Below are 17,164 nucleotides of genomic sequence, written 5' to 3' on the forward strand. Positions count from 1 at the left end.
GGACGGCATCCCCGGCTGCACTCCCCATGCCTGCGCCTCAGCGACCCCCTCAGGCCCCTTGGCCAGCAGCATGTGGCTTTGCATTGTGGCCACTGGAGGGTGCCTGTGCTATCCGGCACCTGCAGGGACCTGGGTGGCTCTGGGAAGTGACCTCCCAGGCCCCGTGGCTGCAGCCTCTGACCCCAAGGGAGGTCAGTTGCAGGGTAAGGGATGCTGTGTTGTGGAAAGTGGGGAAGAATTGGAATAAAGACCCCAGATTAGGCGGACATTTGAGTGCCAGGCTTGGCCAACCGTCCAGCGGCCGCGTGTATGGGCCCTTCCAGAGCATGCCTCAGTGCCCGCGTGCCCGCGTCTGTTCTGCTGCAAAGGGAAACAGGCTCCGCCGCAGCCGCAGCATCTGTAGGGCCTGTTGTGTGGAATGGATTGCAATCTGTAACTCTGTTTAATCTGGAGAAATCTCTTCCCAGCAAAGTCCCTTGCTGTGGCCCAGGGCAGCACGAGCTTGGTAGCTGCAGTGGAAGATTCACCAACATGGAGTGGCGCTGCGCCTTCAGTGGCACGTGTCAGCTTTGAACCCCGCAGGGATTGATAAGACGACAAGACGTGAACGCGCCGGGCCCCAGGAGTAGGGGCTGTGGGCTCGCTCTCCACCTCCTCTCTTTTCCTGCCTGCAGAACAGGGCGGGGGAAAGGTTAGCAGTGTTACAAAGGGCGCGGGGTGTGTGCTCTGGGCTGGCGCTGCGGGACCGTTTATTTACAAAATACAGATTGTTGCTAGGGGAGGTTCCAGCATAGCTATGGTTCTCATGACAGCTTGAGACCGAAACTTCCAGAGGGCAGGCAGTTTGGGTGATGAAAGGGAGACACTTACTCTATTTCTTTTACTTTTTATTGCTCATTGGAACATAAAACATTACCGGGATAAAATTAAATGTGAAAGTAGAAGCAGAGAAAATTGAGAACACGGTGCTCCATGTCATCTCTATCCCGGGGCTCCCCGCCAGCTCAGGAAGGGTTACCCGAGTGGGTGATGGGCAGAGTGGCTAGCTGGGTCAGTCTGGGCAAAACATAGCCAAATTAAGGTCACCAGCATCATTCCTATCGGTGACGGATGTCCCAGGAGGACGACCCAAGCCCAGCCGCGGAGCGCGGACCTCACTGGCCAAAATGCGGCCGATGGACAGCAGGGCACCCTAGTGTGCGGTGAAAGATTTGCTTCAACCTGGTTCTCATGAAAAAAGCTTTGAGTCCCAGGGAGCTCTCCAGGTGAAGACACTGCCCTGGAATCTTGGGGGGGGGGTCCCTTGCCAGCTGAACCCTTGTTTCTGGGTGGACGCCTTCAGGGTGACTGCCTGGCCACGGTGCCTGCAGGTTTGGGGACTGGCTCGGGAATGGGCTCAGGCAGCTCCACGGGGTTTGCCTGGCAGGTTCAGGCTCAGGACAGCCCTGAGCTCCTCCACAGGGAAGTCAGTGGGTCCCGGTTGGGGCCACACCATCCCCAGGCTGTCTCTTGGTGGCCCCCTGCAGCAGCACCATCTCCCTGGCAGCGGGCTTCTGTGTGCGAAGCCCGGAGAATGTGAGGCTGCAGTCGGATGTGGCGACCAAGGGCCTGGGAGGGCATCCCCAGCCTGAGCTTCACCTGCTGCTGGTGCAGAGGCCCTGCCTGGCCCCACCCTCCCTGCCACTGGTTTCCAGTGAGGGAAGTGCTGCTCCAGCTCTGCAGAGGAAGGGGCTGCTCCTGGGCCACAGTGCAGCTTCCTGCCTCATCTCATTGTCCTCAGCTGCCACCAATAGCGTCCCAAGGCTCCAGACGAGCTCCCTGTTGCCCCGGTGACCACATAAATAGTGCAGTGTCCCCAGCTCAGCCTGCAGGGAGCGGGTACATGGGGACAACAGCCGGGATGCAGGCTCGGTCATGTCAGTGTCACCAGCTGGACAGTGAGCCCTGTGCCCGGCCCAGCTGACCCACACCCTTTACAGCCCCTGCAGCCTCAGTCCACTCCCAAGTCAGGTGGGGCCCCTGCAGACCTCTCCTCTACCATGGTGGGATTAGAGTGGCCACTGCAGGTGTCTGATCAGCCCTGGCCCCCATGTGAGTCCCCCAGGGCCTGGCTGGCCCCGTTGCTGCACTGCCCAGCTCCCACCACACCCCGGCCTGGGCAGCAGCTCCCCAGTCCCATCCCCTTGGCATCCAGATCGTTCTCGCCTGTCCTCCTTGCAGCCATGTCTGCACACACAGAGTCCCCTCCCCAGCTCACACACACCAGCACCCAGGGCCCGGGGCCACCTGGGTGCCTGGAAGATGCAGGGTGTGTGGTGCATCCTGCTGAGGGATTCGGCACCTGTGTCTGCATTTCGATCGGAACCAGCTTCACACTCAGGCTTCCCATGCATTGCAGCATGCTTGTTACGGGACTCTCACCAGGGAAGGGCTGCTGCATAAAACCCTAACCCCATGCCCCAAGGTGGTGCCAGGATGACGCTGAGGGTGAGCCCAGCAGCAGTGAACCTGTCCCAATGTTGCCTGAGGGGGCTCCGGAGAGGGGCTCTGTCAGGAGGGACAGCAGCCCCCTGGCCTGGTGCAGGACCCGCCCTGCTGGCAGCCTTCCGCTAAAATCCCTGCGTGGCTTTTTGCACGTGGCCAGCACCTTTCTCCTCGCCCCTGGTGCCAAGGAGGACAGCGCCGTGCCCCGCAGGTCGGCAGCCTGCGTTTCCATGCCAAGCTTAGGCCACACTGTGAGGGCCTCTGGGCTGCCCTGCGGACATGGCTGTCAACCCTGAACTCCTGGCTAGAAGGCGGTCCAGGGGCCAGGCAGGGTGATGGGAGGGCCCCGCACTCCACCCCTTCTATTTGGTTGCCATGGGGAGTCTGTTGGTCCCAGGGTGAGAGGAGGAGGGAGCCAGGATCTGAGGGCGGGAGCTGACGTCCCAGGCACGGGGAGCCCAGCTTCTCCTGGCTCCAGGGGACAAGGACCCCCTCCCCAGTGCCCCTGCAGCCAGGCTCCAAGCCCAGAGGGCCCAAGACAGAGGCCCAGGGTCCCTGAGTGAGTCGGGGGTCCCTGAGAGAGTCTGGAGTCCCTGAATGAGTCTGGGATCCCTGAGTGAGTCTAGGGGGTGTTTCCCTGAGCTAGTCTCGGGGAGAGGGTCCATGAGCGAGCTGTCTGGGGTCTAGAGGGAGCAGGTAGGTTGTGCAGCTCCCTCCCTCCTCCCCCTGCTCCTCCTGTCTGAGGCTGTGCTGCTCTCCTAGTGCTCAGGGGTCTCTGGTATGAAAGAACCCAGGCTCCTCCAGGGCCTTTGGGGCTGCATCTGGCTGTGTTTACACCTGGGGTGTCCCTCCTCTGGTCCTCCTCTGTCCCTCAAGCTATAAAGGGTTTTGGGGTCACTGTGCTTGGCTGGGCTGACTGAGCCTCTGGGGGTGCGGTGCATTCTGTGGGGGATTTGCCCTGTGTCCAACAGGGATGAACCAAAAGGGGCATGGGGCAGCCTTCCCAGTCCCTGACTGGCACAGGGCTGTGTGTCCAGGGCCAATGGGTAGCCTCATCTCCTCTAGGCCTGGGTGAGCAGGGCTGTGTGTGCAGGGCTGATGGGTGGCGTCATCTCCTCTAGGCCTGGGTGAGCAGGGCTGTGTGTGCAGGGCCGATGTGTGGCCTCATCTCCTCTAGGCCTGGGCGAGCAGGGCTGCGTGAGCAGGGTCATGTGAGCAGGGCTCAGGTGTGCAGGGCTGGGTGTGCAGGGCTGCGTGAGCAGGGCCATGTGAGCAGGGCTCAGGTGTGCAGGGCTGGGTGAGCAGGGCTGACCAGCGGCCGCGCCTCATCTGGGCCCTTGGGCCTCACGGGGACACCTCGTGCCAGGCTGACCACGCCCTGGGCCAGGTTCTTCTTTGACATGCCAGGTGACCGGGGGGATCTTCTCCTTCCACCTCGTCATCCACCTGATTGCCTCCTGCATCGACCCGGCCGACTCCAATGTCAGACTCATGAAGAACTATTCTCAGCCCATGCCCATCTTCGACAGATCAAAACATGCACACGTGATCCAGAATCAGTTCTGCCACCTGTGCAAGGTCACCGTGTGAGTGCCCGCCCTCGCCGAGGCCCCAAGGTGTCAAGGTCACCTCCAGGGGCCTGGTGCTCAGGTCACTGCTGGCCCTTCAGGGCCCGTGCCATGGCCGCAGCTGATGCTAATGGAGCTTCCAGGGCCCGGCCCTGTGGCTGCCGGTGGATAGCCCCTCATCTCGCTGTGAACTGGGCGCAGTGCCGGGCCGCCCCAACTCCTCCACAGGCAGGGCTGAGACTGGAGGGCTGGGTCTGTCACCTGCAGGTGACCTGCTGCTCCCCTGGAATGAAACGCAGCAGCACTCAGGCATGTTTGGTCCTCAGTGGATTTTGTGCACGAGGTCCCTCCCCTGAGGTCCCAGAGCAAGAGAGCACTGTCTTTCTTGGGGAGTTTCAAGACAAGCCCCTAGGAAAGAGGGAGGTAAGGGTTCCAGTGTCTCCAGGGGCCCTGGAGGCCTCTGTGATGGCCTAGGGGGTGGCTACAGGGCTGCTGTCGGCTGCAAGGGAGGCCCTGTAGGCGCAGGTGGGATCCAAGCCCCCGGCCTCAACTCCTGGCACCATGGGGCAGGCGCGGCCTCCTCCAGGGCCATGACCCAGAGTGAGGCTGGTGTAGGAAGTCTGGTGGAGGGTCTACGCTCAGGGCGGCCACAGACACAGCTCCTCCTGCTCTGTGGCTACCTCTGCCCACAGCTGCCCTGCTTCTCCTGCTCCCCACAGGCCTCAACACCCTCCCCCAGCCTCCCATTCCCTGCTGGACGCCCTCTCCCCAGGCCACACAGGGCTGGTTCCTCCGAGGCACCTGGCTTCCAGTGATGGACCTCTGGCCCTGCCCCAACCTGTGCACTTGGGGCCTGACAGGTGTTCCCCAATTCATCCCTCCGGGAACAAGAAAACCAAACACTGCATTTCCTGCAATAAGTGTGTGTCTGGCTTCGACCACCACTGCAAATGGATCAACAACTGCGTGGGAAGCCAGAATTACTGGTGAGGGGCACAGCAGGGACGGCCGGCACGGGCCAGGCTTGGGGGAATTTGGAAGGGAGGGGTCTGTGGGCAGGGGTCCTCATGTTGAAAGGGTGGAGGGTTCTCTTGGGGCCGCATCCCTGTCCTGATGTGGTGGCGCTTGGTGCCTGCATGCCCCGGCCTCCTGTCTGGCTCTGGGGCTGTGGTGCAGCCATCCCTGGACAAGCTCGTCCGCACAGAGTAAGTTCCTGGAGGTCCCCCGTGGGCACTTGCGGGGCCACGCTGGCTGAGGCCTCCTGACCAGGCTGTCCTGGGCTGGGCTGCCTTCTCTCCACCCAGGCTGAGGCCCATCCAGTGCAAGGGTGGGGCTACAGAAGAGCAGTGGGCACCCAGTGCAGATGGAGGAGAGGTGTTTCCCCTGAGCACGGTGGAGGCTCACAGGTGAGAGGTGTTTCCACTGAGGACGGTGGAGGCTCATAGACGAGAGGTGTTTCCACTGAGGACGGTGGAGGCTCATAGACGAGAGGTGTTTCCCCTGAGCACGGTGGAGGCTGACAGACGAGAGGTGTTTCCCCTGAGCACGGTGGAGGCTCACAGACGAGAGGTGTTTCCCCTGAGCACGGTGGAGGCTCACAGACGAGAGGTGTTTCCACTGAGGACGGTGGAGGCTCATAGACGAGAGGTGTTTCCCCTGAGCACGGTGGAGGCTCATAGACGAGAGGTGTTTCCCCTGAGCACGGTGGAGGCTCATAGACGAGAGGTGTTTCCCCTGAGCACGGTGGAGGCTCACAGGTGAGAGGTGTTTCCCCTGAGCACGGTGGAGGCTCATAGACGAGAGGTGTTTTTCCCTGAGCACGGTGGAGGCTCATAGACGAGAGGTGTTTTTCCCTGAGCACGGTGAAGGCTCATAGACGAGAGGGGTTTCCCCTGAGCACGGTGGAGGCTCATAGACGAGAGGGGTTTCCCCTGAGCACGGTGGAGGCTCATAGACGAGAGGGGTTTTTCCCTGAGCACGGTGGAGGCTCATAGACGAGAGGTGTTTCCCCTGAGCACGGTGGAGGCTCATAGACGAGAGGTGTTTCCCCTGAGCACGGTGGAGGCTCATAGACGAGAGGTGTTTCCCCTGAGCACAGTGGAGGATCCAGAGACTCTCAAGGCCCCGTGTGCTGAGCCCCGGCTGTCTGCAGCACTGTGTTGTGAAGATCACCAGGCAAAAGAACCACGCGTGCTCCCCAGCTACTCCGTGCTGACCTGAAAGAGGCCTTCTTGTGCGTGGGAGTGGGGACCAACGTTGCCTGTCAAAGGACACGCCGGGGGGTACCTGCCCTGCCTCCCTGCCATCCCGTCTGGAGCACAGCATGTGTCCAGAGAGGCTGAGCAGCCCAGCAGGGACAGAGAGGTTGCATGACTGCACAGCGAGTTCAGATGCTGTGTGAGATGGTAGGGGTCGGGGAGACCCACCCGCCTCCTCCCCTGGAGAAGAGCAGCTCCACGATGGCCAAGGTGGGGCCAGCTTCTCTGGCTCACGCTAGCCCCAGGTGCCACTTCCTTCTGGACTCATTCTGCTCTGGTGCCTCGAGCTGGCTCAATCCGGCGGGTCCTGGTGGGGAAGGTGAGGGGGTGAGGGCCCACAGGCAGGTGGCAAGGAGAGGGTCTGCCTTCCTCAGGAGGGGTGCTGGAGAGGGACCACGTGGGCGCCAAGTATACACACCGCCTGTGTGTGGGAAAGGGGCATCAGGAGAGCAGGGCTAGGGTCATGGGTACCCTCGACTCCAGGCAGCAGCCAACGCCGGCATCTGTACCAACCTCGCTTCTGTCCCTTCATCCGCCAGAGGCGGAGAGAGCAACGGCATTGAGAGCAAGATGAGGAAAGTTGAGGCGCTGATGGCAGAGCCCCTGCGAGGGAGGGCGAGCTGATGGCGGAGCCCCCGCAGGGAGGCCCAGCTGATGGCAGAGCCCCTGTGAGGGAGGCTGCATACTTCGTAGTGATAAGAGAGGAAGGGGGACGGAAAGAAGGCAGGCGGCCCTGGTGTCCTGGGAAGACTGCGAGCGCTGGCCTCGGACTCTGCAGGTTAAACACAGGCAGCAGGGGCAGGAGGCTGTGCTAACCAAGAGGAGAGTGGCCCTGGGTGCTGCGGGGAGAGGAGGCCCCGCGTGAATGGCTCTGCCCCATCCTGTGGGCTTTGGTCTCTGTGGTCTTAGAGACCTGCCTTCTTTCCTGGATGAAGAGGGGAATCCTGTCCAGAGAGTAGGATGAGGATGAGGGGTCTTTACTCCCCACAAGTGGGCTCAAGCCCAGGAGGACTGGGGGCAGGGTAGGGCGTGTCCGCTGCCTGGAGGGGCTGCTGCTTTGGAAACCTAAGCTGTGAGAGGGAAGGCAGTGTGAGGGAGCAGCAGTCAGGGAGCCGCTCATGCCCGGAGCCACCCCTCACCCCTGGATTATCCAGAAGGCTCTTGGAGGGAGGAGGAGCGCGGGGAAGGCAGCTGTGCCCTAACTGCCTCTTCGGACAACTGCGGCATTCATGCTCTGTCCTCCAGTTGAAAATAGAAAAGGGATTTAAACAAGCTTAGGTGAAGATAATACAATGGAAAAGATTACAGGAGGTTAAAGGATACTTTTTAAAAAATATCATCATGGCAGAAAGACCAAGGGAAGATGGTTTAGTCAAAGTATGTTCCAGGAACTGCTGCCCAGAATTGGTTTTTCTGGATGGATTATTCTCTGCATCTTTTGAGCAAAGACGAGAGACTGGGAGTGGATTTGGTCTCACGTCTACAGCATGGACATCGCTTTTGGCTCAGATTTGCACGAGACCCTTGGAGAAGGGGGGACTGCAGCCGAGGAGTGACCGGGCTCCTCCAGGGCCTCCTCAGCCCGAGTTCCCTTTGGGTGCAGAGATCCAGGTCCCTGAGCCTGCAGGCCCTCCTGGGTGCCACGGCACTCTCATGGCTCTCCCCTTCCCTGGCTTCAGTGCCTTTGCCTAGCATGGTGCCATGGAGACCCCAGCACAGACCATGCTCAGGGCCCCCTGAGTGGACCCAGCCCGCGTGCTCCTTGGCTGGTAGGGAGCCCTGTCTGCATCAGGTGGAGTAGGGAGGTGCGGGCAGAGGCCCCAGAGCTGTGACACTGGAGACGCCGTGTGACCCTCATGCTCCACTGGTAGGCTTGGGCGAGTCACACCGCATCTCTGACCTCCCTTTCCCCACTCATGAAAAGGGGTGGTTCCCCCTCCTCACAACCTCCTTGTTCCTTGTGGGGATTAAAGGCAATCACGTTTGCAAGAAGCGCTGCCTGAATTGTCGGGCGGTGTGCTGGTGGGAATGTCCCACGGCCACCCCTCTCCAGCGAGAGGCCTGGAGACCTGGGGGGGTGTCACAGGATGGGACAGAGACAGGAGCCTGAGCTTCCAGGCGCGGTCGGGAGCAGGGTTTGAGGCCAGCGTTGGGTGGTGGCCAGGCGCCCTCAAGTGGACGCCGACACTGACCTGTCACCTCCACCCTATGGGCTCCAGATGCCCTGTGCGTCCCCACCCCTGCGCCCCCCACACCTGCCCTACATGCCCCCGCCCCTGCCCCAGATGCCCTGCGTGTCCCTGCCCGCCTCCCCGTCCCCACACCTGTCCCACATGCCCCGCATGCCCCTGCATGCCCCACGCCTGCCTTTGTGTGTCCCCTACCCGTGTCCCCCACACCCACCCCTGCCCACCCTGTGCACACCCCTGCCCCTGTGCCCTCCACACCTGCCCCTGCGCCCCCACTGCTCCCACGTCCCCACCCCCATGCCTGCCTGTGTGTCTCCCGGCAGGTTCTTCTTCAGCACTGTGGCCTCGGCCACAGCTGGCATGCTCTGCCTGATCGCCATCCTGCTGTACGTCCTCGTCCAGTACCTTGTGAACCCCAGGGTGCTCCGCACGGACCCCAAGTATGAAGGTACGTGGCCGCCACTCTCAGGGGGCCTCATCCTCGCCTCCAGCCGTCTTTCCGGGTGGTAGTATCGGGTCTGGGGTGGTCGGCCCCTCTTGTCCCAGGGAGAGGCCGGGGCAGGCAGCCCCAGGCAGGCTCTGACCTGGCCCGACGGCAGCAGCCCAGTGTCCATACAGCTCAGCAGCCCCCAGCGCACAGGAGGCAGGCTCGGGGAGGGCGCTGGCCACGCTGCTCTGTGGATGCTGCCAGGTCGTGTCAGGCGAGAGACAGTGGGGTCCACCTCTGCCCCTGCCCTCCGCAGTCAGCCCTGTAGCACCTGTCACACCATCCTGTGGGGCCATGTAGCTGTGGGAGGGTGGGGGTGCCCATCCTGCAGGAGCAGCCCATGGGGAGGGAGAGTGGAGGCAGCGCTGAGGGTGCTGGGCTGTAGGCTGCGGTGCGCTGAGGCCCTTGGCCAAGTGGGCCCGGAGCCTGGGCCTCGGGAACGGATGCTCACACTGAGCCACTGGAGAGACGTGGCGGTGAGGACTGTGGGCTCCAGAGGCGAGTCCACGCCTAACCCAGATCCCGTGATGCCAGCATCCTCGGGAAATGGGCCTGTGGCTGTGACTTAAGATCTGAGGTGGGAGGGTCGCGCTGGGATGTCCCAGTGGGCCCAAATCCAGCCACGAGTGTGCTTGTAAGAGAAAGGAGAGATGCAGAGGGGAGGCGGCCTCGTGAGGATGGAGGCAGGGGTGGAGTCACACAGCCACAGCCCGGGGTCGCCTGGAGCCACAGGAGCTCGCAGAGGTGGGAGGACCTCCCTGGACCCTGCGGAGGCAGCGCGCCCACCTGTCCTGCAGCTGGACGTCAGAGCCCTACCTGCCTCAGACTGCAAGAGTCTGCTGTAGAAGCTGCCCCCACCTGCCATCATTTGATATATTTATTGCAGCAGCGCCGGGACCCTGACCAGGAGGACCTGGGCCAGAGAAGCCCCTCGGGGTTTAGGACAAGACTGCCAGTCTTGGCCCCAGGCATGGCTGCACCCGCACTGCACACAGCCCGGGTGGCGAGACAGGGAGGACTTGCCTGCCCCTTGTTCCAGAACATTCCGGAGCCAACATGTTGTGACATTTTTTTCAAGGATGAGCTTTGCCAGCTCCATGTGGAAGGCCGTAAAGCTCCTCCTTCCACTTCGAAGCGTGACTGATGCCTCCAGGGCCTCACAGCCACTTCTGAAGCACTTCCTGAAAGCCAGCTCCACCCTGGCGAGGCCCTGACCTCAGCGGACCCAAGCCCAGGACGATGCCTGTTGCGTTCTTCTTCCCCCTGTAGCAACTCACCTTCCCCAGCAGCCACCATGTTGTCTGGGCTCTCCTTGTGGGGGATGCCAGGGGAAAGTGAGAGAGCAGAGGTGGCCAAGATGGCATGTGCTGCCTTCTCTCCTGGAACATGCTGCTTCCATATGGCAGTGCCAGTGTCTCTGTGTGAATTCATTCATTGTGGCCTGAGTGAATTCCTGGGTTTGCTGTTCCAGATGATTCTGCAGGGCTTCAAAACCAGCAGAGCCCTGAGCAAAGCAGCTCCTTGTTCTCATGGGCTGAACTCATCATGATGTCACTGGCTAAGGGGGGCAGCATGGGGTCCAGCCCGGCCCAGGCACATGGAGCTGCAGTCCTGTCAGGCTGAGTGTGGTGTTTGCCTTCTAGGATGGCCCCCGAGGCCGCCAGTTCCAGAGAGGGTCTGTCACCCAAAGACATCCATGCTGAATCCATCCCTCTGCCATTCTGCCTTGCCCGGCCCTCTGCCATTCTGCCTTGCCCGGCCCTCTGCCGTTCTGCATTACGCCTGATTTTTGGAAGTGTTGTGGTTTTGAGTGTTGGCAGCCCAGTGTCACAGAGGACCATATCTTAGAAATGACCCCAGGCGAGAGCTGTGGCTTTCCTGTTCTATTTGAAGGCGGCTGTTTTAGGGTGCAGCGGGTCCAGGGACACAGAGTGGGCCATGAGGAAGGGATGGGTGCTGGGGCCTGGCAGAGCTGGCAGGCTCTGTGACCCCAGCACTTAGGAAGGGGTGGGCACCGTGACCCTGGCACTAAATAAGGAAGGGATGGGTGCTGCGACCCTGGCACTTAGTGAGGAAGGGGTGGGCGCTGTGACCCCGGCACATAGGAAGGGGTGGGCACTGTGACCCTGGCACTAAGTAAGGAAGGGGTGGGTGCTGGGGCCCTGGCACTTAGTGAGGAAGGGTTGGGCACTGTTACCCCGCCACTTAGTGAGGAAGGGGTGGGCACTGTGACCCCGGCACTTAGTAAGGAAGGGGTGGGCACTGTGATCCTGGCACTAAGTAAGGAAGGGGTGGGTGCTGGGGCCCTGGCACTTAGGAAGGGATGGGTGCTGGGGCCCGGCAGAGCCGGCAGGCACTGTGACCCCAGCACTTAGGAAGGGGTGGGCGCTGTGACCCCGGCACTTAGGAAGGGGTGGGCGCTGTGACCCCAGCACTTAGTGAGGAAGGGGTGGGCGCTGTGACCCCAGCACTCAGGAAAGGGTGGCCACTGTGACCCCGGCACTTAGTGACCCTGTTGGAGCCTCACCTCCGAGATCCATAAAGCAGGGATCATGAAAACCAACCGCAGGCAGCAGGGCCTACGGGGCACTCAGGTAAGGGAGGCATCCACCTGGGCAGGGAGACATCCCTCGCACTGGCTGTCCCCACGCCGCCCCATCCCCAGCAAGCTCTGGTCTGTGACGTCCACCTGATGTGGCACCCGTCAGCAGGTGCTGGACACAGTGTCTCTCCCTTGTCTCCCCAGATGTCAAGAATATGAACACGTGGCTGCTGTTCCTCCCTCTGTTCCCGGTGCAGGTGCAGACCCTGATAGTCGTGATCATCGGGATGCTCGTGCTCCTGCTGGACTTTCTTGGCTTGGTGCACCTGGGCCAGCTGCTCATCTTCCACATCTACCTGAGTATGTCCCCCACCCTAAGCCCCTGGTACCCCCAAGCCTGGTTGGTCAGAGTTGCTCATCTTACACCTCTAGTTGAGTATGTCCCTAACCCTGAGCCCCCCACACCTGGGGCCAGAGTCTTTGTCCCCCATGTGCGCATGTGTTCAGGGTCAGCCTCTCCCAGAAGTGAGATCATGGACAAAAAGGGCAAATCACAGGAAGAAATTAAATCCATGAGGGCCCAGCAGGCCCAGCAAGAAGCTGAACTCATGCCGAGACCTGCAGGAGCGGTGCCAGGTGCTTGAAGTAACAAGTTTAAATGTTCAGAGACAATGGAATGGAACCTATTAGGCAAGAACAGGACATTATGAAATAAGAACAATGGAATGGGATCTATTAGGCAAGAACAGGACATTATGAAATAAGAACAATGGAATGGGATCTATTAGGCAAGAACAGGACATTATGAAATAAGAACAGGTGGACTTAGAAAAGCACAAGTAGAAATTCTAACAATGAAAAATATGACAGGCAGGTCACCCACTAAGCAAACAGCTGAAGCGAGAGCTGGTGGTCTTGCTGGGTCTCACAGTGGGCACGGCGGTAGGCGGTCAGTCATGTTGCTGAAAGAGGGAGGGTAAACTCCCCAGCCCCAAGGAAACCTGTGTTGGAAGTAACGACAACCTCCCTGCTCCTGGCACCAGCCGTTTTGGTCATGGTGGGCCAGCTGCAAAGCGTCTTCCATTCTCTGGGCAGTGGTGGCCCCGAGGCTGTGGCCTCTCAGGGGGTTTCTGTGGACACAGGCAGCAGTGTGTCCAGGCCAGCCCCCAAGAATGCCCTGCTCCCGACAGCTTGGCCAACCCCTGGTCAGGGCAGAGGGAGTTGGGTGGCTCAGGCTCTGGGCTCACCTGCATCTCCAGAGCAGCCCCTGCCTGCAGTTGTGGTGAGAACGCCCAGCTCAGAATGAACACACCCCACCAAGAGCCTCCTTGTTCATAACCACAGGTTACCCTACAAACCACTGTCCCCACACAACCCTGGGGAGGTTTTAAAACACACACCTCTAACGCACGTCTTACAGTCACTGTTGTCTTGCCTGAGGGTTGAATTTTTTTAATGGAAGTGCAGTGAAAATCACTGGATTAAATCCTACGGACACAGAGCTGAATGTGCTGTTTTCAGAGTTTTAATTTTGGATGTCAAGGCCAGTGCCTGTAGAGAGTAGGTGCTTAGGATATGTTTACTGAATGGAATGGAACTAAAGCCTCAGGTGTAACTTCATGGAGACGCGCGTCTGCCTTGTAGAATGTTACAGGCTGCCTGTTCCTGAAGCTGCAACCCTTAAGAGTGAGAAGTCATTTGGGCCTCCTTCAAAACTCTCCACTCCTCTTAGAATCAGGAATATTTTTAAAAGTACTTTCTAGAATTATCTAGCAATCTCTCTTATATTTAAATATTTTTGGGTTTACCATCTATGAAGGCTTTTCTGGAGTTTCACTGCACCCAGAATTCATCATGTGTCCTTATCAGGAAATCTCTCACCCTCAGATGCTTAGAGTCAGGGTGAGTCCCCCACAACAGGAGAATCGGCCGAGGTTGGGCCAAGGCCACATGGTCTCATCCACATGCGCCGCAGATTAAGGGATGCTCAAACTGCCCAGTAATACAAAGTCTGCACTTGTCATTTTTTTCCAACTTTGTGTACAGAATGTTTCCCTGGGTTAAAATAGTCAATGCCCACTGTGTGCTGAGCACGTGGGGGGCTGCAGGCTTCTTTGGGTGAGGCATGGTCACCTGCACGCTGCGGGGAGAGGATGAAGAATGAGACACAAACAAGTGAGGCTGGCCCTTGTGCTGCGGAGAAGCTGGCCCTTGCCTCAGGCGGCAGAGCAGGGAAGTGCAGTGGGCCTGAAGCCATGCGCGGCTGGGAGGGACGACCTGGTCTGTCCTCTGAGCCAGGCACTGCACTTGGAACGGGCTTCTTGAACGCAAAGCCCAGACCAAGTGTGGCAGAAACATGAAAGGACAGGCAGGCGGCTGCTGTGGGCGGGAGGCAGGATGCCTGGAAGCAGGACGCCCAGGCCTGTCCACACCCATGTGACCCAGAGCCTCCCTGGGCAGTGACTCCAGGACAGCCAGGAGCTGCTTCTCTACCTCACAGGACTGGAGAGGCTGTGGTGAGATGCATCCCGTAAGGGCTGGGCTGGCCGCAGGCAGCTCCCCAGGGCGCCCACCGCCACCTGCTCCTCACTGCAAATAGGCCTCTGTGGGCGGCCGTCCCATTCTCCAGAAATAGTCACAAGACATCGGCTCTCACGGTGTTGGTGTTTAGGGAAAGAAGCATGGAGAGTTTGGCCCCTCCGTGGAAGCTCGTGGCTGAAATAGGTGCAGAGCCCATTTTATTAATGTTTGTTAAGATGGCTCTTTTAGATAAACGGGTGTATCAGGTTTTGCTTTGCTTCCCTGGGCTGCTTTGCTGCCCGCAGGACAGGCCGGGTGGATGGGGCTCTGGCCGGCCTGCTGAGCTGTCCTGTGGGCACTGTGCAGGGCTGCAGGGATGGTGACCTGTCTCAGCCCCATCAGAGGCTGTGCTGAGTGGCACTCACAGCACTCGTGTTCACCTCCTGGGCCTGGGGCTCTGAGCACCCTCAGGAGTGTGTGGTCCCAGGACCTGCTAGCCAGCACCTCGGGGTGGCCGCCCCACTGCGTGGTCCTCCGACTGAGGGGTCTCTGTGCATCCCAAGGTGCGCCCCACCCAGTGTCCAGATGTGGGGAACCCCACAGGCCACCTGGACCCTCAGACAGAGCGGCCCCTCCTGAGCTGGCCTCTTACCCCTGCCAGCGATCCCAGGGGATCTGGAGCAACCTCTCAGGCTGCATGGTATGGGGGACCCAGGTCTGTGAGAGACAACTCATCTCTGACACCACTAACAATGCAGCTCAATGAGGCCTTGGCAGGCGGGGGGGCGTGGGTCAGCACCGTTCCCCAGGTCACAGCTGCAGACCCCTCCTGCTGACCATCAGCTAGCTGCAGACCTGGGCCCACAAGGCACCTGCACTCATCCTGACCTCACAGGGCCTGCATGGTGGGCGGAGCAGTTCTCCCTGTGCAGGGGCCAGATCAGTGGCACTGGCCACCCTGCTGAGCTGTCCTGTGGGCGCCGTGCAAAGCCGCAGGGCTGGTAACTTGTCCTGTTCCTCCTTTTCCCTTTCCAGAGGCCAAGAAGATGACCACCTTTGAGTATCTAATTAATACCCGCAAAGAAGAGACTTCAAAACATCAAGCAGTGAGGAAAGATCCATACTTGCAAATGGACAAAGGATTTCTCCAGGTACCACCTGTCTCTCTGCTCCATTTCTCCAGGCCTGGGACAATGTCTAAGGTCACTCGGTGGTTGGGACCTCTCAGCCATGCTCCTTTATTTCAGGGCTGTTGCAGCCCGTGGACTCTGCTGTGTGTGTGTCTGTGTGTGAGGCTCTGTGCGTGGGTGTATCTATGTGTCTTTGTCAACATAAACACCAGTCATGCACCAATGACTTCCGAGTGCAAAGATAGGAAAGGAACTGAGTCTCCTGGACATTTCTATACTGCTCTATACATCTTCCAAAGTTGAAATGTGCTTTTTGCATCTTTTTTTTTTTTTTTTTTTTTGAGACAGAGTCTCTCTCTGTTGCCCAGGGTGGAGTGAAGTGGTGAAATCTCAGCTCACTGTAGCCTCCACCTCCTGGGTTCAAACAGTTTGCCTGCCTCAGCCTCCCAAGTAGCTGGGATCGCAGATGTATGCCACTACGCCCGACTAATTTTTGTATTTTTAGTAGAGACGTGGTTTTGACACGCCAGGCTGGTCTCAAACTTCTGGCCTCAGGTGATCCGCCCGCCTTGGCCTCCGAAAGTGCTGGGATTACAGGCATGAGCCACTGTACCTGGCCTGAAACATGATTTTTAACTTAAGGAAGTTAGTTCCCTTTCCAGTTAAGTGACATGAATTATTATAACTAACTCAAGAAGACATAGAAAGTCTAAATAGACATAGAACAGCCAAGAGACTGAACTACTAATTTAAAATCTCCCAGTGAAGAAAAAGCCCAGGCCCTGTAGTCTTCATGCATGAATTCCAGCAAAGATTTAAAGAAAAAATACAATACCACCTACACACAGACTCTTTCAGAAAACAGAGAAGGAAGCAACACTTCCCAACTCATTCAGCAATGCCACTATCAACCTGACACCAAAGCCAGATATTCATAAGCCAGTACATTCAGGAAACACAGGCAGAGATCACTGATAAGACCTTGGGAAACCAAATCGAGCAGCATGGAGCAGGACTGTGCACTGTGGCCAAGTGATATCACTCCAGGGGTAAGCAGTGGCTTAAGGCCTAGGAATCAATGACTACAGCTCAGCACGTTAGTCCAATAGAGAACGGTAACCATGCAATCATGCCAGTCAATGCAGAAAAGGGTTTGTTAACAGCAAGTTCCCATTCATGATTTTTAACAAATCTCAGTGACCTAGGAATGATAGGAAAGTACCCTGTGTACCTGACGTGACATTTACTGGTGAAAGGCTGGTGACCCTCTCTTGGAGGATGGGCACAGGTGATGATGCCCGTTCCTCCTACTTCTGACATTGCAGTCACATTCCGGCCAGCTCAGTGCAGCAGGGAAAATGAAGGCACAGAGAATACAAAATAAAACTGTGTTTATTTGCAGGCAACGAAACCTAAAAAGTATGTTTTAAGACCTAGTTAAGATAATTAAATCACTTAACAAGGATGGGCACATATTAAAATACACACTTGCACATCTCTGTCCACCAGCAATGAAAAATCTGGGTTATATTTTTAAAACTTCCTTTCATAATCTAATAAAAAAATAAATTTAACAAACCTTGTGCAAATATGTACACTGAAAGCTACACACCATGACTGAGAGAAGTCAGAGACGCTCTATTAAGTGAAAAGGTGTACAGCATTCATAGATTGGAAAAAAATACTATTAAAAGGGCAATTTTCCCCAAAACTTATCTACAGATTTACCACAATCCCTGCTGAACCCCAGCAGGCTTCTGTTTTAGCAGAAATGACAAGGTGGTCCTAGAATGTATATGCAAATTCAAAAGACCTAGGCTACTGTACTAGCCAAAATGATTTTGAGAAAAAATAAAATTGGAGAACTTACACAACCAGACTTTAAATGTTACTATAAAGCTGTAGCACTAAAGACAGGTGGCGCTGACATAGAGAGAGACATAAAGCTACAGTAATAAAAACAGTGTGGCGCCGACAGAGACAGAT

The 17,164-nt window shown here is 58.1% G+C and overlaps 1 protein-coding gene across 8 annotated transcripts in view; it reads left to right on the forward strand.

Moving 5' to 3' along the window:
- Positions 1 to 17,164, forward strand: part of LOC115931263 (probable palmitoyltransferase ZDHHC11B) — an 80,786-nt gene that overhangs the window by 21,632 nt on the left and 41,990 nt on the right. For all 8 annotated transcript variants that reach the window (XR_010131862.1, XM_063700880.1, XM_063700879.1 and 5 more), the window contains 5 exons: positions 3,892 to 4,070; positions 4,772 to 5,038; positions 8,823 to 8,947; positions 11,733 to 11,888; positions 15,084 to 15,199. Coding sequence is in view for 7 of the 8 variants with exons in the window: in XM_063700880.1 (XP_063556950.1) it covers positions 3,892 to 4,070; positions 4,772 to 5,038; positions 8,823 to 8,947; positions 11,733 to 11,888; positions 15,084 to 15,199 (843 nt within the window). In the remaining variant the exon portion in view is untranslated. The remainder of the gene's footprint in view (positions 1 to 3,891; positions 4,071 to 4,771; positions 5,039 to 8,822; positions 8,948 to 11,732; positions 11,889 to 15,083; positions 15,200 to 17,164) is intronic.

Source organism: Gorilla gorilla, chromosome 19, assembly GCF_029281585.2.
Source record: "Gorilla gorilla gorilla isolate KB3781 chromosome 19, NHGRI_mGorGor1-v2.1_pri, whole genome shotgun sequence".
Lineage (NCBI taxonomy): Eukaryota > Metazoa > Chordata > Mammalia > Primates > Hominidae > Gorilla > Gorilla gorilla.